Below are 24,767 nucleotides of genomic sequence, written 5' to 3' on the forward strand. Positions count from 1 at the left end.
TTATTAAATACTAGCGGGGGTACCCGGCGTTGCCCGAGTGTTTGTTTCCGGGACGGGGGGGGGGGGAGTTTTAAAAAATGTTATGGTAGGTAAGTAGGAAGGATCAAACCCGGAGTCATGAGTAAAAGTAGGAAAATAAAGTGTGAAAAAAAACAAAAAAAAAAACATCTGCAACGTTAACAGTTCGGCCAATAAGAAAAGTCCATTCCAGTTGTTTAGGAAAAAAAAAAAAAACGACTACGGTAGGTCGGCGCGAACGTGAAAATATAATGTGAATTGTCCAGCACGCTAACCACTACGCCACAGAGCACTGCAGCTTAGTTTAGTGATTTTAAATAACTTCACATGAAAGAACTACGAAGCCAAACCGGTGTTCTCTTCTCAACTGTTCCTTGTGAACGATCCCCAAACGGTGTTAAGTGGTGGCAGGGGGAGGAGGAATTTATTAGAGAGAAAATATTTTACCACTTCCATTGATCTTAACCGATTTTGGCCGTGACTTCTTACACATGCTTCAATTTAGCATGAAAACGTCTCATCCAATCAACGGGCATAAGGGAGTCAGGTGACAAAAAAAAAGGGGAAGCTAGGGAAGGGGGTAGGAAGGGAGTTAAGAAGGAAGGAAAGAAGAACAGAAACAGCAGAAAGAAAAAAGGAAAGAAAGATGGTGGAAGATAATTTCCACACTCTCCCTAAAAAGAAAAAAGACAACAAGAAAAATCCTCAAACAACAATCTAATACCAAACGTATTCTGGATTTCTTTCATTTAAAGATTTAACAGACCTTACAGGCCTAGACCGAAAGTTTTCCCTGTCCTGACTAGTTCTCGAGCTCAGAGAATTGCCCTCTCCATCGTTAGAAACTTGGTGAGAGTGGGTTATGGAAAATTCTAAAGGACACAAGTTCTTTAAGGAATGTTCCTGAGTGCTGCCATCACTCCTTTTGATTAAAGCTGACCGAACTAAGCTATTCGATCCAGAAGTTAGATTAACCACCCTTCCCAAAGACCAATAAGGACGAGGCTTCATAGGGTTTTTATCAAAACGACATCGCCCAGCTTAATCATATTTTCAAAATCAGATTGGTAAAGATCTTGCGACAACTCTCTCAGACCCAAGAGATATTGTTCATACCATAGTCTTTTAAAACGATTCAAGAATTCATCTCTACATCCCAGACTCTCAATAAGATCTTCTTTGCTAGGGGAGTTATCCAGGAAACAATCTTCTCCTAAGGACAAAAACACAGAGTTTTTATGGAAGGGATGCACAAAGGCATTAGGAGTAATCACCTCCAAGCCAGAATCATCAGAGTAACGATAGGTCAAGAGCCGATCGTTAACAGATCCCTGCACATCTGACAGAACCGTCAAAAGTTGAAAATAACTTAACTTTCTACAGCTATAACCTTGAAAAGACAACCTTTTACAAGACAATCTTTCCCACATAGCACCGTACCAAACAGAATATAAAGGTATCGTTTGGTGTTTGATAAGATGGGCATCAACTGTCCCTCTAAATTCGTCAGACAAATAAACCTGTTTGACAAGGTCACAACCCGCAACAAAGGACTTTGCATTATCGGAATAAATGTGAGAAGGGACTCCATAAAAATTTAAAAATCTCACAAATTCCAAAACCACAGACTGAGTGGTCATATTAGGCAACAGTTCCAAGTGTATATCTCGCACACTAAAACAGGTGAAGATTAAAATATACATCTTTTTAGTTTCATCACCTTCATGCACCCACAAATGGCCAGTAAAATCGATCTCGGTGTGCAAAAACAGCTTAACTAAATTAACCCGATGCTTAGGCAAATTTGTAACCTTGGGATATCTAAAGGAAAGAGTGTTATATTTTTTGCAAATGACACAACAAGATATCACCGTTTTAATAGCTTGTCTAGCTTTTGGTATCCAAAATCCCAACATTCTGAATTTGCTAAGCGTAGCAGCAATTCCCAGATGCTTACACTTCAAATGACAATCCATGATTATTAAACTTGTAACATGACAAGACAAGACTTGGGAAGCAGAACAGGATGAAGGACGGCATCAGAAAAATAAGTAGATTTACCAATTCTACCTCGTGAGCGAATCAATCCTTCATCGTCCAAAAATAAATTAAATTTAGAAACCAAAGTGGGGGGGGGCTTCACCGCCATCAGACTTAGACAAATAATCCTTTTCCTTAGAAAGGAACAGTCCTTGTGTCATTCTAAGCAAGTACAATCTCGCCTTAATACCAGAGTCGAGAACAATACCTCTCATTTTTTATATAAGACAATTTAGGTCATAACTAGGCCAGATCAACTTATCTCCTCTCAACCATTCAGGCCCGAATAACCAACGAGTAAAAACCATTTTAAATTTGTTCAGGGACATACCCCTCGTGACAAAGTCAGCAGGATTGTCACCAGTCTTCACATACTTAAACTTCACTGTCAAACCTTTATCACAAAGATTTTTTACCATCGCTTTTACATCTTTTAACCGGTTACGAGTGAATTGACATTTTGTATTGACATTGTCAGATAAAACCCAGGATAGTACTACCTGTGTATGTACAGCAATAATCACAGAACTGAGCACTTCCAAAGGGAGTATTTTCACCAGAACATAAATATGCTTCATGCATAAATATACCGCTAACAGCTCCAAGGTGGGTAAGGTTCTCTTAACAGAGGGAACAACCCTGGCTTTAGCGAATATCAGTCTGGCTTCACCATGCTGATGTAAATATACTGCGATTCCATAGGCCAGGTTCGAGGCATCACAAAAAACTATCAAAGTGGCTGAAGAATCGGAAGCCACAGAGTAACGGTCGAATTCAAGCTCCCCAATACGTACCAGACCCTTATACAACCTCTCCCAGTCAACCATAACGTCAGGTGGGACCGGCTGGTCCCAGGATACTTTTTGTAATATATTGGACAGGATTATCTCCCTTGCACTTCAATGAACTACGGATTATCTCCCTTGCACTTCAATGAACTACCACTAGAGGGCGCGACAGTCTTAAAATCTGTTCTTTTTGTAAATAAAAGGACCGGGAGACGATCTTTCCCTACGAGACGTACCGTCTGCCGATCTATCTATAATGTTATTTTGTCTTGTGCATTTTTATTCATTATGCATTGTTAATGTTGATATACTTCAATTGGCGACGAAGAACGAATAATGCGGAGGAGTAACAAGACAATTTAAAATTAAAAGCGAACACCTACAACGAATCGAACGAGGAAAGTTGCCGAGTAGCGGATAAAAATGGCTTTATTAGGCACCATTGGAGAATGGAATAGTGCGGAAGAAGAATGGTCGCACTATATTGAGAGAGTAAAGTTTTTTTTACTGCCAATGATGTGTTGAATGAAGGTAAGAAACGTGCTATATTTTTGTCGGTTATTGGGGCAAAAAATTATGCTATTCTCAGGGGTTTAGCCGAAAACAGGCCAGAGCAGAAAACATTTGAAGAACTATGTATTCTGATGGAGAGGCACATCAGGCCGGCCCCCAACGAGATACATGAACGTTTCTTATTCAACACGAGAGACAAACAAGAAGGTGAGTCCATTAGTGAATATGTGGCCACACTGAGAAAAATGTCGGAACATTGCAACTTTGAAGAAAAAGTAAATGAACACATACGTGATCGTTTGGTTGTGGGAGTGAAAGATGAGAAGATACAGGAGCGCTTGCTGGGCGAAAGAATGCTAACTTTGCACAAGGCCATTGAAATAGCAGTGTCTATGAAATCGGCAAGGAAATATTCCAAGTTGATGTTGGGAGCACAGACGAGTGGAAGTGAAACGTCCGTACACAGGTTACCATTAAAACGAGAGTGTTATCGTTGTGGAAGCACTGGCCACCAAGCGGACAAGTGCCAGTTTAAAAACAAGGAATGTTTTAAATGCAGGCGAATAGGGCATACTCGTCGGAAGTGTAGGCAAGAAGAGAGCAGGCCTCCTAGCTCCGCAACACGAGGTAAGGAAAGCAGGATGGTGAACAATGTGGAGGAAAATTGTTGTGAAGAAATGGAAATAAGTATGGAAAGGCTAGACTTGCACACAGTTGCTAACCTTCGGACACCACCAGTATTAGTGGAACTGCTAATTAATCAAGACAAAATGGTCATGGAAGTGGACACTGGAGCTGCATGCACAGTAATGAGTCTAGAAAAATTCAATAAAATTGGCCAAGTTCGTGATCTAAAGGAAAGCCATGTCAAGTTGAGAACGTACACTGGTGAATTAGTGAAACCACATGGGACCACAGACGTGGAAGTAATCCAGGAAGGGTTAAAGCATCGACTACCTTTGCTGGTGGTGAAAGGTAATGTACCGACACTTCTTGGCCGCAACTGGTTGAATAAGGTAAAGCTGGATTGGAGAAGCATGTTTCCTTTATACCAGGAAGATTCCCCTTCGAGGTTGGAAAGGCTTTTAAAAGAATTTGATTCGCTGTTCAGTGAAGAAATGGGGTGTTTAAAGGATTTTAAGGTCAAAATACCCATTGATAAAACGATGAGTCCCAAATTTTGTCGGGCAAGACCAGTACCTTATGCCATAAAAGCGGATGTGGAAAAGGAGCTAGATCGCCTGGAAAACCAGGGAATTTACAAAAGAGTGGAATACTCTAGGTGGGCTGCCCCCATTGTACCGGTTGCCAAAAATAATAATGAAGGCATCTGGATCTGTGGAGATTACAAACAAACAGTAAACCGGGCATCACCATGTGACTATTACCCTCTTCCTCGGACAGAAGATATATTTGCTACTTTGAAAGGGGGTCAAAAATTTAGCAAGCTTGACTTGAGCCATGCCTATCAGCAGCTGGAATTGGATGCAGAAACCCAGGGACTGCTAACAGTAAACACTCACCAAGGATTATACCAGCCCATCAGACTACAATTTGGGGTACACAGTGCTACAGGGATTTTTCAAAGGGAGATGGACAAAAGATTGAAGAACATTCCTTTTTGCAAGGTGCGTGTGGACGACATCCTGGTTTCAGGTAGTGATGACAGTAGTCATCTGAATAATTTATACAGTGTATTTGCTGCTCTAGATAAGGCCGGATTAAAATTGAAGAGAAGTATGTGCAAGTTTCTCCTTCCTGAAGTGACATATCTGGGTTTCAGAATTAGTAAGGAAGGCATAGCGCCTCTTCCAGACAAAGTAGCCGCCATGACAGAGGCACCTCGACCGCAAAACATCACAGAATTAAGAGCCTACCTAGGGGCACTTAACTATTATCATAGTCATTTGCCAAACTTATCAACTATACTTGAACCGCTTCACAACTTAATGAGGAAGGGTGCTCCCTGGGTATGGGGTGCTGGACAAACCAGGGCTTTTGAAGAAACAAAGAAAATGCTGTGTTCTGCACCTCTTTTAACTCATTTTGATCCATCTAGACCGATTCTGGTGCAAGTAGATGCTTCTCCCTATGGACTGGGAGCTGTAATGGCTCACAAAATGGAAGATGGAAGGGAGAAACCAGTATGCTACGTATCACGAACACTGTCTGAGGCAGAACGGAATTATGCGCACATTGAGAAGGAGGGGCTGGCCCTAGTCTTTGCGGTGAAAAAGTTGCACCAATATCTGTATGGGAATAATTTTACGTTGTTCACTGACCACAAACCGTTATTGGGGTTGTTTGCTGAAAACAAGCCGATCCCTTCTCTTTCTGCTGCCAGAGTTCAATGCTGGGCCATATTTCTGGCTGCCTATAATTACAGGTTGGAATATCGTGCCGGGTCCCTTAATGGAAATACAGATTGCCTCAGTCGCCTTCCAATCAGTGTGCAGGAGCAAGATGTCACACCTAATTCTAACAGGATACACATGATGAACTTGGTTGATGCTCCAGTGACTGTGGCGGCAGTGAGATTGGAGACAAGAAGAGACCCTACTTTGAGTCGGGTGTACGAATACATCCTGAATGGCTGGAGTAGGTGTATTCCAGACACGGCAATGAAGCCCTACTTCAACAAACGGACAGAGTTGACATGTGAAGATGGTACCGTATTATGGGGGAGTAGAGTAGTAATTCCGGCTATACTCAGAACAAAAGTGTTGCAGCAATTACATCAGACACACATAGGGATCGTGCGAATGAAGGCCCTTGCTCGTAGCTATGTGTGGTGGCCAAATTTTGATGCAGATATTGAGAGAGCCGGTAAAGCTTGTGGAACCTGCATACATTATCAAAGCAACCCTGGCAAGGCTCCCATTCATTGCTGGGAATATCCAAGTTCCCATGGGAGAGAGTCCACTTAGATTATGCGGGTCCATTTTTGGGGCACATGTTTTTGATAGTAGTGGATGCTCATTCAAAGTGGACTGAAGTTTGCATTACAAAATCATCTTCTGCTATGACCACAATTGAAAAATTGAGAGGGATCTTCGCAACTCATGGACTACCGGTATTAATTGTGAGTGACAACGGTCCCTGTTTTACAAGTGAAGAATTCAAAGCATTCATGAATGCTAATGGAATTGGGCACATTTTCACAGCTCCTTACCATCCTTCCTCGAATGGACTAGCAGAACGCAGTGTACGCACCTTCAAGGAAGCGCTTAAAAGGATGAATACAGACGGCAAGGCAACACTTGAAACCAAGGTGAACCGATTTTTATTCACTTATAGGATAACTCCAAACTCATCAACTAGGGTTTCTCCTGCCGAGCTGATGTTCAAACGGCAGTTACGAACAGCGTTTCATTTGGCAAAGCCAGACACGTACAAGGCTATGGATGTAAAAAATAAAATGGAAAGGGGGAGCAAGGTAATGGTGCCGCTCCGTGAATTTAAAGTAGCCGATCCTGTGCTTGTGCGTAACTATGGATCTACTCAGCGATGGATTGAAGGTACCATTACCAGACAGTTGGGAGCAGTGAATTTTGAAGTGGAAACCGGTAGAGGGCTAGTAAGGAGGCATGTGGACCAGCTTGTGAAACTCTCATCACCAGTAGCAGTGGAACTTACGCCTGAGATACAAGCTGATAATGCTGCAAAGAATCTTGAGAGTTTCGGCACACCTGAAGTTTCCAGCACACCCGACAGTCCTGAGGAAAGTTTAATACCTGAGAGCAGGCATATGGAAGAGGTTGCAGAGACTCCAGCAGTGGTAGAAAAATCGGCATCACCACCTTCTCGCAAGTCAGGGCGTATTCGGAGACCACCAAAAAAATTTGAAGACTATGTTCGTGATCCAGAGTAAGATTGAAGGGATGTAATATATTGGACAGGATTATCTCACTTGCACTTCAATGAACTACGGATTATCTCCCTTGCACTTCAATGAACTACCACTAGAGGGCGCGACAGTCTTAAAATCTGTTCTTTTTGTAAATAAAAGGACCGGGAGACGATCTTTCCCTACGAAACGTACCGTCTGCCGATCTATCTATAATGTTATTTTGTCTTGTGCATTTTTATTCATTATGCATTGTTAATGTTGATATACTTTACTTTTAACTTCCACTAAGAAGGATCATACCTTTAATAGTAACAGGGAGCATTAAGCCAAGGGGGTCAAATACAGAGGAATTTACAGACAAAATATCCCTCTTAGAGGATACTGATCTTCCTTCAATGCAAGAACTTGCTCGCATTTTGTCAGAGGAGGGGTTATACAAATAGCCCAATACCTTCTCAGTGTCAGAACCATGGGAGGAGAGACTGTTATCCTGCAACATTCGCTTAGCAAGCACTTCATTGTTGCTACAGCAATTCCTCAAGGAAAATCCACCTTCCCCCATGACAGAAACAGCCTCCAAATACAGCTGCATCAGAACTTCAGCAGAATTATGAGTTTTCACCAAGTTGTCCACATAGAAGTGGCCCAAAAGCATCTCCCTGCAAGAACCAGGAGGGTATTTCTCCACATGATATCGAACCATGTAGCTCAGTATGAAAGGACTGGATACAAAGCCAAATATAAGAGTGTTGTATCTAAAGCAGATCAACTCATCACCCAATCTTAAAAAGAAGCAGAATCTATTTCTGTCACGTTCGTCATTCAAACGAATCATTAAAAAGGCCTTCCGAATATCGGCCAGTAGAACATACTGGTCCATCCGAAACCGCAAAAGCAAATCCAGCATGTCAGTGTACATATTGACACCAGAATAAGCACAGTCATTTAAAGAAGGTTTCCCACCGGTTCTCAAAGAACAACTGAAGACCGGTCTAATCTTGGTGGCGCACTGTAAATCTTGTTTTATCACCGGTCGATGAGGAATCCATACATATTTGTTAAAATCGGAAGGAGCAACCACAATCCTTTCAATTATTCCTTCCTTTTCCTGGTCTAAGACCTGACAATAATCTTCGTACAAACCTTGTTCCGTCAGCTTCTTCGATACGCGATTCAAAACTGACAAAGATACCTGATGATTAGCAGGCACCGACTTTAATTTTTCTTCATTCCAAGGCAAACTGACATAGTAACAGTTATCTATGAAGCGAATGGAGGAGCGAAAGGACTCAATCATATTCTTATCGAAATCACTGAATTCCTCCTCAACAATACCTATGGTTTCCAAACTAAGCATTTTTTCCACAGTTCTCTCAACAGTAGACTCCTCAAAACAACTGAATGGATCAGTATACATAGACTTGGGGTTCAACACAAAATATACATGAGTGAGATCACACACAGAGTGTTCTTTGACGACTTGAGCATAATTCAATTTCAACTCCTTTGCCTGGTCTTTGGGAGGAGGAGACCCAAAATCCGCCAGATCACCAAACAAAACCATTCCTTGGGGAAATTCCTACACAAGGCCCTCTCTAAACTCGTTTAAATTTATTGGTCCCAAAAATCTAAGCACGTCCACGCCCAATAAACCATATACAGGTAATGTGTCATCTCTCAACTCCGAGAAATTGGCAGCCAATTTGACCTGATGTTTCTTAAGGTCTTCTACCACAGAATTCAATCCGTGAACATGAAACGAAAGGTCCATATCATCATTCACTAAGAACGACACAGAATGGCAGGAATTTGGAAACCTCACTTGAAGATTAACTTCCTTCAAGTGTTTAATTTCTTTTCCCAAAAAGGTCTTAATTAGAAATTTACGGTCTCTCATGGGAGTATTAATATTAGAAAAAGCATCCAACATTTTTCCAGACAAATAGGATCGCTCACTACCAGTGTTGATAAGGCAGTTGAAAGATACACTTTCACCAGATCCATTGTTGACGGCAACCTCAACAACAGGCAGCAACAAAGAGCTATTCAAGTGCCAACAAGCATTAGAAGCAGTAGATTCACCCCCAACAGAAGGACACAACACTCTACAGTGGCCCTTCTTATTACATAGCCAGCACATTCCATACTCCTTACCCTTGCAAAGACAAGACTCTTCTGCATGAGAAGGGCTCGAGCACTTGCTACATAAGCCAATCTCCTTACACCTCCTCAACCGATCTGCATGAGAAGGAAAAAACTTGCAGGAATAACCGTTATGGTTATTGGTTCGACAAAAATTACACTTAAATCCAATCTTAGTAGACTGGATATGAAAGTTTTCCAGCGTGGAAGGTTTTTTAGCATCCGACGAACCCATGAACCTAGGAGAAAATGTTTTCTTAAGTATACTAGCCACCTTCCGAGGATATGTTTCCTTATTTTTACAAAACTCAATCGTTCGAAATATTTCCGAACTGTGGTCTAGTATGTCTTCCAGGGTAGGGTAATTATTCCCTATTTTATGAATTAACTCAGACTTAAAAAGAGTGTGCAGATTACAATGTGACTTAATAACTTGTTTCCGGAAGAGTTCATCTCCAAGAAATTTAAACCGAAGGAACTATTTAATTTGTGTACCTGAGCCTTAATGGAATTCAAAAACTTCTTTGCCGCTAAGTGGTTGCTTAACTTCTCTATGCCCAATATATGAGAAAAAACTGAATCCACAATGTTGTCCTTATCTAGAAATTCCGACACGAGAATGTCGGTGGCTATGCGATAGTTTTCCTCAGATATAGAGAGGTGCCGTACCAGTTAAAAGGCGTAGCCAGACAAATGGTTTTTCAGCACAACTAACCTTAGGGCGTCATTTTCTAAGTCCACTACGCTATTCTCGAATTCCCGCTGAAAATTAAGGAAAGCTAATATATTGTTTTCTAAATCCTTTTCACTAAACTTGGGACATTCAATTTTGGGCGTTATCCCCAGACGTTTTTCCTTAATAAGTGAGACTTTGTGATTTGCATTATCCTTTACTTCTACCGAAGGCTTGAGTCTTGACAATTTTTCCAAAACCTTCACCTGATGAAGAGCGCAATCATTATTAAATGACCTTATCTCCTCATCTTCTGTTCCCTCAATTAAATAAGAATTAATAATCTGCTCATCTAACAAATCCCCTGAAGCAGTGTAATCATCTATCTGCTTTTTATACAACGTATAACCTGCTTCGTTGATTTCATCTAACGAGTCTAAGAACTCAAACACAGTTAAGATTTTGTCTCTAATAATCTTTCTTTTTTCAAGTAACATTGTGGTAGTGGGAGAGGTAGTCATTTTAGAATACTAAACCCTGCCCCTTCTAGCCTATCAATGACTAAATGCTAAACCACTTCCACCCTGGCGCGCGAGACACCATCAACCCCTCTTGGCACCAAAAATGCCTGTAAAATAATGAACAAGAAGCCAAGATGGCTGACGCAGAAACAAAGACGAAGGAAGGAGGGAGGGGGTACTATCTACGCAATGGACGGCAGCAGCGGTCACCAAATAAAGCCCAGACCAGTTTTAGCAGAGAGTAGCTTACTAAACTGGCAGAGTTATTAACTCTATGAGTACCAACTTTTGGCTGAGTGAAGAAATTTATTATCCACTTCTTCCCATGGAAAGTAATTCTTCTTAATCAATTAGACGTTACTACTAAACGCTGAAACATCAAGGAAGAAAACAAACAAAAAAAGAAAAATATGAGAAATAGAATTTATTAAATATAATGGCAAAAGGAAAAGTTTGTGACCACTATGGCCAAAAAATGTCCATCTGGCTTACAAGTATTCTTGCAGTAGTAACCGAAAGGGGAGAGAGTGAAGGGAAAGAGAAGGAAAGAGAGATAGAGAAGGTGGAAGAAAGAAAGAAAAAACGGGGGTGCACTTACTGGAAGCTTCTGGGCGCCCTTTTCCGAATGGAACATTTAGAAAGTTCGTTTTGTTTGTGTTTTTTACTTTCAGAGTTCGTGTTATTTAAAAGTTCTTTTTTATCAGTCCTTTTCCTGGAAACTCGTTTCCGTAGTCCTTTTTGCAAAGGTTAAAATTCCATGGAGGCAGAATATTTTAGAGTTTTTAAGTTTCTTAGAAACTTTCCAGCGGCGAATTTTCTTCTTAAACTTCAATTATCCTTTTCTCGATAATTGAATTCAGTTTTCAAGTGTCTTAGAAAACTTTGAGGCGAATTTTCTTCTCTTGGTTCTTTTCAACAATTTTAATGTCTTGTTAGGACAGAGTTGTACATTGCCTTAGTAAATTTTCAGGCGTCCCTTTTTATCCGAGACCTTAAAGGAATGCATTCGATACTTGTTGTCTCGACGACACCCTTTCCACAACTGCTGAATTAATTTAAAAATGTCACACACGTGCTTCAATTTATCACGAAAACGTCTCATCCAATCAACGGGCATAAGGGAGTCAGGTGACATAAAAAAGGGGGGAAGCTAGGGAAAGGGGCAGGAAGGGAGTTAAGAAGGAAGGAAGAACAGAAACAGCAGAAAGAAGGAAAGAAAAAAGGAAAGAAGGATGGTGGAAGATAATTTCCACATGTAATTTAGAAACGCCACGGGGAGATAACTCAGTTTAAAGCGCCGAAACTCCCTTCCCATCTTTAATACTAGCTTTTCTTCCTAAAAATCGAACCTTTTTGCTTGGTGCCATAACACATTGTTTTTTTGCTGTAAAACAAAAACTACTTGATGAAATTAAGTGAAATTTTTTTTTCGGAGAACTTCATTCCATAACAGATACGTACAATTTAAACTTTTTGTTGATATTTTCATTTTTTAATGTCTTGATTAAACTGTACAAGTACAATTTGTTGAAAAATATTTTCAAACGAAAAATTGAAAAACAAAAGACAAAAAAACAACAACAAAACATTCATGTCAACATTTACCGTTGAGTGAATGCTCATTTTACGTTAAATTTTAATAGGAACGTGATTCCACGCTCTAAAATCTATTCGAAATCTTAACTCATTGTTCTAAGGGAGGTAACTCTATTTTATTAAGAATTGTAAGAAAAAAATGATTTTTAACTACTTCATTTGATGTAACAAAGTTTTGTAACATTAACAACAAAAAATGTAAAATGCAACAATATTGCAATTTTCCTTAAACAAAACTTTCGACTTTTTCAACACTTCATTAAAATAGTTAATAGTTACCTCTCTAAGAACAATGAGTTAAGTTTCTAAATAACGATGATGATGACGATGATGATGATATTATTATTATTATTATTATTATTATTATTGTTGTTGTTGTTGTTGTTGTTGTTGTTGGATAACTTTTTACAGACTATTTAAAATATGTAATTGCATCAAATAAATAGAAGCAGATGATTGTTTTATTTTTATTTATTTTTTTTTTTGGAGGGGGGGGTAAACTACGATGAGTATGATTGTAAAAATACCCACGCCAAAAAAAAAAAGGCGGGGGGGGGGGGAACAACACCCTCTAAACATTCATTCAGAAATTTGTTTAGCGAAAAGACCTGTTGTTGGTATATAAAAAAGTGTTATTGTTGGTCGTCGTTATGATAGTGAAAAGAGAGTGCATTAATAGCAAAGAACTTACCTATAGATGGTATTTACGCCGTGGGAAGTTAGCAAGTACTATTTGACGATGACGCGTTTCGGGTTTCAGTTGATTTCTCGTGTGGCGAAGTTCGCTTTACGCGCACCTTTGGATTGTTGGGGAGAACAACGGCAACGCCGTCGTCGTCTGCGCTCTCTCACGGTAAGTAAAGAGTTTTATGTTTTTCAAAATAAACAAAAGAATTTTTAAGAGAGAAAAACAAAACGAATAAAATACTTTAACATAAACGTTAACAAAAAAGCAAGATTTATTTTTAATGTAAGAAAATTGAAACTTTATTCAAGAATTTCGATTTTCGCACCGTACAATTATTTTGTTTGTTGATGCTCTCCTAAATTCTACTTTTAGTTTTAAAATAAGATTGTAATTTATTTTTCAAAATCTTGAAGGCACTTATTGATGCGCGCTATTTTTTTTTTTTTTTTTTTTAGAAAGTATTGGTACTCTTTGGGCGTTGAGTTCCATGGCGACCAGCAGAAAAATTTAATGGGTAAATATTTACTTTAACTACAACAGAACACCGACCAATAAAATTTGATTAATGGGGTTTTCGGGATCGCTGACAACGAATCTGATATTAAATCCCGTCGCAAATTTACCGTTTGCATGGTATTAACCCCTGAACTCTCGCACTATTTTATGCCAACTCCCCTGACCCCTCACCGCCATCGTTTATGCTATTCTTACATGATGCGTTCGCGCATGGACGCGCGTAGTAAGGTGACTTGTCACATCGCGGAAGAATTTTTTTAGCAGACATTTAAAATAAGAAAGTTTTCAAAAACAAAATGTGATTTATTTTTCTGTGTTACGTAGTTTTTGATGCTTTTTTAATTGATCTAAAAAAAATTAAGTTTTCGCGAGCGACAAAAGCATTTTTATTTTTCGTTTTTTTTATTTGGGGGGGAGAGGGGGGTTCAATTATAAAACTTGTACAATATTTAACGTGCTTCTGCAGTTTAATTTAGCGTTTTTTCGTAAGTAACGTGCTGACATACATCGAGCAGAAGAACTTTAATTTTTCACAAAAATTCTGTTTACATTGGGGGGTAGGGCGGTGGAGGGGCAGGGGGTGACGAGTGGTGCCCCCTGCCCCTCCATCGCTCCACCTTACTACGCGCGTTCATGCGCGAACGCATAAACGATGGCGATGAGTTGGCACAAAATAGTGCGAGAGTTCAGGGGTTAATACCATGCAAACAGTAACTTTGCGATGGGTTTGAATATCAGATTCGTTGACCCCGAAAACCTTTTAAAAAACAAATTTTATTGGTCAGTGTTCTGTTGTATTTAAAGTAAACATTTACCTTTTATAATATCTGGTTTTATTAAATTGTAAGGTTAAAGTACAGAATAGATACAAAACACCCTCCCCTCCTCATGTTAAGAATAGCTTTCTAAATAATAACGTTATTATTTCAGCACGAATTAATAAGTGCACTCACTAGTACCATCTTAAAAATGTAATTTTATGTTTCGGTAACTTTTTACTTTTCACTTAGCAATCACCTTTAAAATTACTTTTATAGGTTTTCGGCGACGCTAGGGACTGCCAAAATTCATCACAGAATTACCCCACCCTATATGTAACACGATGTAACTTTATTATAAATTAATATTATTAGTATAACTTTTGTACCATTTAAAAGAAGGGCAAAATAATCCAGTAGTAATTTTTGAAAATTTTTTTCATCGAACGAAAATAATGAAATTACGAGACGAAAATCGTGTTTACATAATTGGCGCTTTAAAATAACGTTCCCATGTAGTAGACATTTTCCGAACGTGAAAACATGCCCGTGTTTAATAAATCTAGCAAAAATCAACTAATGGTCAAATTTTCGTGAAATTTTCAATACTTATCCATTTTAGAATGAAATTACATATAAAATGCAGTTTCTGTAAAATATATGAGGGGAAATATTTTTTAGTGCGTGCCCCCCCCATTTATTTTTTCGAAATTCGAACAAAATATATTTAAATCTATCGAAATTTCTATTTATTATGAAACATAAGAGTTCAAATATTTAAAAAAATACACGTATTGAGCAAAAATTTACCTTGAAGTTGCAATTAAAAAAATGATATAAATTTAATATTATGTTTTTTTAAATAGCGTTTTTTCGAATTAATATATACTATAATCAGTTGAATTGCCAAGAAAAAGAAACTTCGTAAACATTAATTAATTTTTAAAAGATTAAAACGATTAAAATTCCATTTCAAATTTCAAAATGTTCCGTTACAACATACATTTTTAATTAATTGTGTTTAATTTTTTTTTAAATATTAAGTTTTTACATAAACATGGCTTTTATCGCCAGAGGAAACCCGATTTGAAAATATTATTGCACAAATATTAATCATTTTGTAGGCCTTCACCCTCATATTTTGTTCGTCTCTTTTTACCGAATAAAATATGGGAGCCCGTAGGTAACCAAAAGAACATTCAGTAAAACCGTATTTCATATTTAATATACAAATGTTAATATTAATCATAATATTTATAATATTAATCATTAAACTGTGTAAATCTTAAAACCTAAAAAAATTATAACAAAGATTAATTATTAATTGCAGTTTGAAGATAAACAAAGGTTTTACAAAATCATTTAGTCGCTTCTGTTTTTCCATAGTTCGTATAGTTAACATAAGTCTGACGTCACGGGAACATGCGCTCCGTTTTTCACATTGTTTTGGGAATACCTAGTTTTCGGGTATGTTGAAAACGAATATCGCATTGAAATTTGCCACAAAAAAGTAGTTTTTCGGATTTTGGACTTTTTAATTTTATTCAAAATAAGCAGGCAAAAAACTAAACTAAAAACATTCTTTTTACACAGAAAACAAGTTTTAACTGTAAAAATGGAGAGATTAGACAAACACACACACAAAAAAAAAAAAAAAAAAAAAATCCGTCAACGCGAAACATTTTTAATTAAAAAAAAAAAAAGTCAAATTTATAGATTTTATAAAGCAAAGTGACTGAAATACAGGTGGGGGTCAATTCGATGCGATATCAATCAGTTTTTCGAAAAATTTATGCGAAAATTTTTTTTAATGCTCGTTCTGATTCTACAATCAAAATTAGACACAATACAAAGTCTAGTTTTAGTTTAAGTTTCTTGCAATAAATGTGCGTTCATCAAAAGTTTTTGTTTTCTGTAGGAAGGTTGGTGCATTAAACCAAACGATTGTTTTGTTGTTAGTTGTTACTGTCCCTACTGAGTGATAATCTTTTCTGGAAGAAATTAAATTGCAAATATTTGTTTATTGATGACACAAACTTTAAAACCTTCTATTTAAACTACAAAATTAAATCCAGCAGAATTATTTTCGGTTTCTTCGTAAACAAGTCAGCCATTTTAACCTTTCATAAACAAGCCTGTCATTTTGGTAATCAGGTCGTTTCATGTCACATGTAATTTTATTGGAAAGACAATTATGAGAAAATCCTCACATAGGCTTTTGCCCTTGGCAGAATGGAAGGAAACCAAACGGAATTACAGCAGGCTCATCTTTTAAACTTCAATGTAAATTTTATGAAAGCAAAAAAATCCATATTGCAAAAAGATGCACCATCTTCAGCTATCTGCCACTATGGGCTGGTAACGTCCCTGGGGAGATAATAGTTCGTCTTCGATAAAAGCTGGGTAGAAAACTTACGCTGACAAAGAACTGCGCAGGTTGAAGAGTTGAGATATCTTCCAAGTTGGATACTGCAAGTCGGGTAGCCTCTAGGAATTCTCTGTTGATTCAGTCAATTGGCGGACAAATGACAGGTCAAACAGTAGACCTTAATTTTGTCTTTGACTGACATTAATTTGAAAAGAAGAAAGTCAATGAATTCACAGCGCACAAAGCGTGCAAGAATATAAAAATTTGCCCGGCATAACAGCATGGGTGTTTGCAAATGATAATATTTTGCCCCACATTTGGTCAAATGTCTCAAAGTAACAAAGTAATTTAAGCTTCAAGTGAGAATTTGAGGTCCATTCAAGCCTGCGTCTTTTTGAATTTTAGTGATCTGAAAAGATAATTTTGGTGCCAAGAACATCCTCGGCAGTTAGTTATAACATGCAATCTGATTGGTTCAAACAAATCCATGGGCAGACAAACCGTCCAATAAAGAGCCTGCTTATTTCTGCAGAATTTCTTACACAGTATGTAGTAGCTCAAAAATTTTATTTTTGTAAAGCTTAATGGTTTAGTCCAAAAATTCAGTACTCAAAGTTAAGATGCCAAGAGTAGACTCAGTTGACCTAAATATGGAACGGAAGTCACTAAGCATGAAACGAAATACAAAACAAAAAAAATATTTATAGAAATGCAAAGAATTAAAGTTTATTATTTTTTATTGTTTCATACACAAGAAGTGTTAAAGCTAAAATAATTTTTGGAAATAAATTATTTCCATATTTCATTTCATGCTTAGTGACTTCCATTCCATATTTAGGTAAACCGAGTCGACTTCCAGTGTCTTAACTTTGAGTTCTGAATTTTTGAACATAACCATATTATGACATGCTGAATGTATTTGCGCTAAAATCAATTTAGTGTTAAGCATAAAATAGAAAATAAAACACTTTAAATTAGTAAATTAACCGACATTAGCAACATGCTGGTATTCAACACAAAAACAGAAACGTAGAACAGAAGTAAGGTTTTTAGTGAGTTGTATAAAATAATTTATTTAAAACAAAATATTTGTTTCACAGCATAAATAATAAATTATTTTATACTAGCAGGACCCGTTAACTGGCATGCCCGGTGGTAGCATCCCTCCCCACCGCGTAAAAAATTAAAGTACGCTTGGTGTTGTTGTTGTAGCCCAATCACAACCACCGATCTCCTCATGTTAGGCCCGGCATTCGGAATGGACACTCCCTCAACCTACCTATATTAAGTACAGCTTTCGGAATAGACACCCATTTTGTGAGTGTGGGCGTGGTTGGCAAGAAATTAGCCCAAAATTTAACGGATGCAATAATCAAAAACAAATTATTTAGCTTTGTGACTTATTTGCGTAAACATTCAATAATAGTTATAATAGATTAAAGGACGCACAAATAGTTTTAAACTTTAATGGTATTTTGCGTTATGACGTATTTGTGTGTAAAAATAAAAAAGGAAACATTTAATAAAAGTTAATTTTCGTGTGGAAGAAAAATTTATAGAAAGTAAATAAACCCCTCCAAAAAAATGTACATAGCAGCGATTACCGGTTCGAGCACAAAAAAAAAAGAAAAAGAAAAAAAAAATACCTGCATTAGTGAGGTGCGAACATATGACACCAGAAGGGAAAGGAAGTGTAGAAAAAAGAAAGAAACAGTGAAAGTATGACGTTTGGGACTTCAACATAACAACATTCAAACCTAACCGGACGCGTGAATGAAATGAGGTCAAAGTTTTAGTATGGAGACGATGATTTAATCTCTCTCTCTCTCTCTCTCTCTCTCTCTCTCTCTCTCTCTCTCTCTCTCTCTCTCTCTCTCTCTCTCTTTATTTCTGTGGATATGTGCATGTGTTTAACTTTGTGTGCTGGCATAGAGAAAAAGAAAAAAATAATTGGTTTGTTTCACTTAAAATGATTACAGGGTGAATATCTTGTGGGCATTTTTTTTGTAAAAGTATAGTGTGTTCATTTATTTATGAACAATCGTATTCTGGAATAAGCGATTTGTTTACTCCCAGCCAATGAGATTTGCTGGATCTTTGTAAGAGAGAAATTATTATTTTTCTAACAGGGAAAGGAAAGGCAATGGTATGAGTATGAGTTCATGAGGCAGTTACGAAGGAAGACAGAGCAGTATATGTATAATAAGAATTATATTTCCTGGTGTTGAGTGGGGTCGTTGGGAAGTCTTTTGTAACAGAGGGGAAAATATGAACGACTTCCTTTGTAGGTCTTGACGATAGTGTTGATGGCGCTCCTAGGATAGATTCTGGGATTTTATTATAACAAATAAATATGTATGAAATAGTGTTCTACAGTTACATAAGACGGTGGATAATAGTTTAGACATATTAAATTTGTATGTGACATCTGTTATTGCAAAACTAGGGTAATTTGGTCCAGAGTGGAATTTCTGCAACCAAAATATTATTTACTAGCTGTAAGAGTATCTTGTGTAGTTTCCGACGTGTAGGAGACGGGGAGTCTCGTCGTGGGCGACGAAGCGTTTCACTGAAGAACCACGGCAACACGCAGCGAACCAACAAACAATGACAGCCATGGCGTGAAGGTAATTAACAAAGCTCAGCTGACTGCACGAATAGAAACGGAACCCAACGGTCACTAACGGAACCCAACGGTCACTGTACTGATCGCCACGAACGTCAGAACCCGACTGCCTCGCACCTCCAATGGACCGATTTTTATTCCTCAAGATGGCCTAGCTAATTTGCATCCCCGCGCGATCCTGCGAGATTCCGTCTCTAATAAAAGCAGGCAGGCGCCATCTTGGAACTCTTTCTTCCGCTGCCCCGACCACAGGATCAGCCACCACCCAGCATGCCAGGCACACACGGACCCTCTTGCGCCGAGGGCTACGGTTAGTCTCACACTAGCTGAACACATTAACCAGCATTGTCCAGTGGAAGCATGCCTCCCTTGTAAAAAGTTTAAGTATGGCTGTTGTTGATATTGCCCAACCCCCAATCTCCTAGTGTTAAGAACGGTTTTTGGAATAGACACCCCATTTTGTGGGGGGGGGGGGATCAAAATATCTGCCCCAAATTTAACCTTAATAATTGCTGTCATGATCCCCACGCTTAAATACTATGAACCAACCGAGAAATTTTGGGTATGCAGTGTTAGTCGGAAAAATCACATGATTACATGTTCAATAATAACGTGATTAAATTTTAAAGGTTGTGAAGCATTTATGATATAGACATATTGTTCATGCCAAAAATGTAGAAGAAACTTATGTTTACATCAAGCAAGATATCCGTGTTGACATTAAAGATCCCCTTTTAGTTATAGGGTGTGCATCGGTTTAGAAAAAGAAAACCAATAAAAGAAATTAAAGAAAAGGGAACATCCTGCCATAAAGCAAAGTCCAAAAAAGTAGCATCGTTGGTAACTACCTTATCCGATAACTTCTACTAAACAGTCTTTTCAAAATGCAAATAGGTCACAAATTAGGTAAACAAAATGATTTTTTTTTTAAAATAATTTCACAACTCTAGTTTCTATAAAATAATTTTGTGCTTATGCATGTAGATAACCCCATGATATTTTTTACTAAAATTGTTATAAAAAAATTATATTGTTATATCGCATACCCCTCCATATTTACATGAATAAACCAAAAACCAGCAGCGACAGCGACAATAATGGCGATGCTAAGACAAATCCGTTCGTTGATACAATGCAAATGAACTCACTAAATACACATGACAACTTCAAAGCCCATTTTTTCATATACACACATCAATAGAATAGCTCGCACATCATTTCAACAAAGAAAACCACCAGATAAGGCCGCACATCAAAAGAAAGACCAAAATACAAAAAACAAGCATCGCAGTAAACGTAACTCCTGCAGGATATAAACACGAATATTTATTTCACGAAACACTACAACAATACAACACCGACTAGATTACATTCACAACTTTCTTAGCTTTAAATCGATACAACACATGCATACATACACCAAACAGACGATTCCCTACAACACATTAAAGCACAAAAAATGAACACAATTAAAAAGCAAAACTCAAGGCAGTGATTAAAACTCTTTTTACCTTTTTTTTTTTTTATTACATTTTCACCCCAAACAAGGCAAATTGCCACTTTGGTGTAGGGGGCTACTATCAGGGGCAACAACTACTGGGGTACTATGTAGGGATTTGGGCAGCAAGATGTCGGTTCACGTTACACTTGAACTTCTGCACGCCAGTACTGTTGGGGAAGCAGGGACCTGGAATGGAATTCCAGAGTCTAGCAGTTCTGGGGAAGAAACTATTGGAGTAAAAAGATCTTCTACATCTAGGGATCTCTACAGTGTGGGGGTGGGATTTAGCAGCCTGTCGGGTTTGTCGAGGGTGCTCACGTCGTGGGGGCACAAGTGATTGCAGTTCGTCAGAGCATTCACCACTAAAATACTTGTAGAAAAGGCAGAGGGATGCAACATTTCGTCGATGGGACAGAGGCTGAAGCTTAGATGCCAGTTCAGGGCCTATCAGGTTTGCGGCTCTTTTTTGAACCTTGTCAAGGAGCGAGAGACTAGTAGCAGATGCACCAGCCCAGATGTGGCAGCAATACTCCATACATGGGCGAATGGTGGCCTTATAGAGGTACAGGATACTTTTGGGTGTTAGTAGTTTTCTAGCACGGTAGAGAGAGCCCACCTTTCTTGCAGCGGTCCTGGCAATGCCTTCAATGTAATTGTTCCAACTCATGTTTCCTGTGAACGCTAGGCCAAGGAGTTTGAAAGATGGACTCTCAGATAAAGAATCGTTGGCCATTGCTATGGGTGGTAGAGAGGGTTTCTTGTAATTATTGAATGAAACTAGTTTAGTCTTGGCAGCATTGAATGCGACCAACCACTTTTGTCCCCATTCCACTACAGATTGGAGGTCTTCCTCTAGTGTTTCTGCCATTTCTTTAGAAATGTGTTCATTCGTCTTCCTGTCGTGCCTGCCATAGAGTGTAGTGTCATCAGCATATATACCCATCTCAGAGGCAATTTTGTCGGGGAGGTCATTTATGAATATCAGGAACAATAGAGGTCCAAGGATAGAACCCTGGGGCACCCCCGCATTTATATCATATTGTTTAGATGTTCGACCGTCGAGGACAACCTGGATTTTTCTCTTATCTAAGAAGGATTTAATTATGTTAAGTATTCTACCAGTGATACCGTATGATCTGATTTTCCTGAGGAGACCCTCATGCCATACCCTGTCAAAAGCCTTAGATATATCTAGAGCTACCGCTCTGCCCTCCCCTGCTTTGTCCAGTGAATGGTATATACGTTCAGAGATCACAGTTAGGATGTCTGCTGTGGAACGGGCTTGTCTAAATCCATATTGTTTGTCAGTCAGTAGTTTAGCATCTGTAAGATGATGGACTAGAGCATGGTTAATTATGGTCTCAAATATTTTGGCAAAAAGTGGGAGGAGGCTAATGGGGCAATAATTTGATGGGTCTGTCCTTTCGCCAGAATTCTTGAATACTGGTACAACAGAAGCAGTTTTCCAACAGCCCGGAAAGCAAGCTTCATTAAGGCATTTGTTGTAGAGTTTGGAGAGAACTGGAGCTACTTTGGCTGAGCACTTTTTTAATAGCACAGCTGGGATAAGATCGGGTCCACATGCTTTTGAAGTGTCAAGGTTTTTTATGATAGCATGCACCTGAGCAGGGGTGGTTTTCAGATCGTCTAGCGTGGCGTCTGTCCGCATAGGAAAGTCAGGTAGGGGGTGGTTGGAAGGGTACAGTGTGGAGTTCGAGGCAAACCGACTGGCAAGCATGTTAGCCTTGTCGGTTGCTGAGGAGACAACCTCGTGATTGTTGGTTAGTGGGGGAATTGTTGATTGCCCATTATTTACTACACTGTTGTAGATTTTCCAGAAGTCTCGAGTTCCTAGTTTTTGTGCTTCGATGCGCTTTTTAGTGGTTTCCGTAAATTCTCTCTTAGCTGTTGCTATTTCTTTCTTAACGTTATTTCTAGCTTCTATATACTTCAGTCTGTTTGAACTGGACTTATGTCGGTTAAACCTACGGTATGCATGCTGCTTTTGAGCAATGGCAGTTGCACAAGTCGACGTAAACCATTGGGGAGAGTGGGGCTTACTATAAAATTTCCACATGGGAACATGCGCTTCGATTGCAGTTTTGAACCAGTCAGTGGTCTCGTTTGCACATTGCTTCATTTATTCAATAAGATGTCTATTCTTAAATAGGCGAGTTGTAAGCTAGCAGCCAATGAGAAGTGCCGGAACTGTGTAAGGAAGTAATTATTATTTTGTGTAATGGGAAAAAGAAAGTTAATTGTTTTCACCTATGTCCGCGCAGAGACTATAAAAGCGTCAGCCTTCTCGACAAACAGGCAGTTAGGCCAATGTGAGCCACACTGTGAACTTTGCTCCGCCGCTGCCATTGGCAAAACTAATGTTAGCCATACCATGAACTTTGCTCCATCAGCAACCAGTAGCCACTGCAATGCCAAAACTATCCTGACACGCCAACAGTTTCGTTTCATAATCGTTTTAGACTTTAAATGATCGTTTGAACTTAACCCCTTTCGTTTGTCAATTTCTTGTTTTCCATATGCTCAGTTTTGTTTATAACAATATTAAAAAATTTACTTATTTGTGGACAATTAAAATGTGGTAATCTTTTTTTAAAACGCAAATAGGTCACAAATAACGAAGGTAAACAATAATGATTTTTTAAAAATAATTTCGCAACTGTATTTTTTATAAAATAATTTTGTGCTTATGCCCGTGAATTACCCACGCAAAAACTATATTGCTTAATAATCGAAAAATTACTTGTGGACAATTGAAATGCCGTATTTGTTGTCATCATGCTATTTCCCATTTAAAATTATAAAATAACCTGAAAAGACTTAATGCAAAATAGCACAATACCACAAATAAACAAGTACCAAGTTCTATTTTTAATATATAAAATTAAAAATAAAAAATACCAAAAAAGTTCTGTCTGTTTTGTTTGTAAGTAAAGAAAAGGTTTATAATGTTTAAAAACATAAAAACTTCTATGTGTGTTGTTTAAAAGTAAAGAAAATGTTCTGTTTAGAATAAATAAAAAGTGTATCATCGTTTTTGGAAAGTTGTTTCTCTCTCTCTCTCTCTCTCTCTCTCTCTCTCTCTCTCTCTCTCTCTCTCTCTCTCAGTATATCTGCCTTTCTCGAACTCTCCCTGTCTTTCTTACTCTGTCTGTGTATCTATCCATCTCCGTGTGTATTTATTTACAAAATCTATTGTTCGCTCGCTGTTATGGCAAACCTCGAATATCATGCTTACGTTTTTCTTTTTTTTTCTTTTTTTTTTTTTTGCAGAAAACAATAATTTTAATTAACAACAGTAGAAGAATTGTAGTAATATAGTTTGGGGAAAAGAAAATAAAACAAAAAATAAACAATTGTTTCTTTCTTTTTTTTAAGCTTTAACTATTGTAGCGTGTATTCAGAGCGGCCATGTTTTTAAACATCTAGCATGTTCGTTTATTCGATAAGATGTCTATTCTTAAATAGGCGAGTTGTAAGCTAGCAGCCAATGAGAAGTGCCAGAACAGTGTAAGGAAGTAATTATTATTTTGTGTAATGGGAAAAAGAAAGTTAATGGTTTTTGTATGAGTTTATGATCCATTAAGAAGGGTGCCTGGAAAACAGTTATAATGTGTATATATCTTTCATGTGTAGACTGGGGGGCGGAAGAGTACTGTAGATAGAACGGGAAAAATAAAAACTGTTTCATCACGATGATGGCGATCATGATGGTGCCTTTCCTAGGATGAAATATAGGGTTTTCTTCTAAAGAATAAATGTGTCTCTAACGGCGTTGTAAAGTTATATAAGGTGGTGGATGATAGTTTAGACATAATAAATTTGTATGTGGCATCTATTCTTTCAAACCTACGGTAATTTGGTTCAGAGGGGAATTTCTGCAATCAAAATATTATATATAGGATATAGGATTTTAGCAGTTACATAATTAAGATCTATTTCTTTAACACTTGCTTGTTTTCACTCATGCAGTATGTGGTTGGCTAAGATAACACAGGTATGTTATCACTTTCGTATTGATACAAATATGTTGCACATGTGCACCTTTTTCCATTTCTCCTCAAGGCTATTTCATGGTCATTTACAAAGAGTAAAACTTCAAACGACCCATTGATAAAACGGCATATTACCTTGATCGTCTCTCGTTATGG

The 24,767-nt window shown here is 38.1% G+C and overlaps 4 protein-coding genes across 5 annotated transcripts in view; 1 reads left to right on the forward strand and 3 right to left on the reverse strand.

Annotated features, from left to right (window-relative positions):
- The window catches only part of LOC145252672 (lysosome membrane protein 2-like), a 160,772-nt gene extending 147,818 nt beyond the window's left edge, over positions 1–12,954 (reverse strand). The window contains exon 1 of the mRNA XM_080112461.1: positions 12,833–12,954. The gene's annotated coding sequence lies outside the window, so the exon portion shown is untranslated. The remainder of the gene's footprint in view (positions 1–12,832) is intronic.
- Positions 1,026–1,994, reverse strand: LOC145252340 (uncharacterized). The gene has a single exon (XM_080111743.1). The coding sequence runs from the start codon at positions 1,992–1,994 to the stop codon at positions 1,026–1,028; it is 969 nt and encodes a 322-aa protein (XP_079967869.1).
- Positions 7,484–8,773, reverse strand: LOC145252341 (uncharacterized). Its single transcript, XM_080111744.1, has one exon. It carries the CDS (start codon positions 8,771–8,773, stop codon positions 7,484–7,486), a length of 1,290 nt encoding a protein of 429 aa, XP_079967870.1.
- The window catches only part of LOC145252675 (uncharacterized), an 83,938-nt gene continuing 71,942 nt past the window's right edge, over positions 12,772–24,767 (forward strand). Inside the window, exons 1-2 of one of the 2 annotated variants that reach the window (XM_080112471.1) lie at positions 12,772–12,994; positions 13,285–13,343. The gene's annotated coding sequence lies outside the window, so the exon portion shown is untranslated. The remainder of the gene's footprint in view (positions 12,995–13,284; positions 13,344–24,767) is intronic. The other variant, XM_080112469.1, reaches the window with a different exon arrangement.

Source organism: Euprymna scolopes, chromosome 29 (genome assembly GCF_053919585.1).
Source record: "Euprymna scolopes isolate OS-2025 chromosome 29, ASM5391958v1, whole genome shotgun sequence".
NCBI lineage: Eukaryota > Metazoa > Mollusca > Cephalopoda > Sepiida > Sepiolidae > Euprymna > Euprymna scolopes.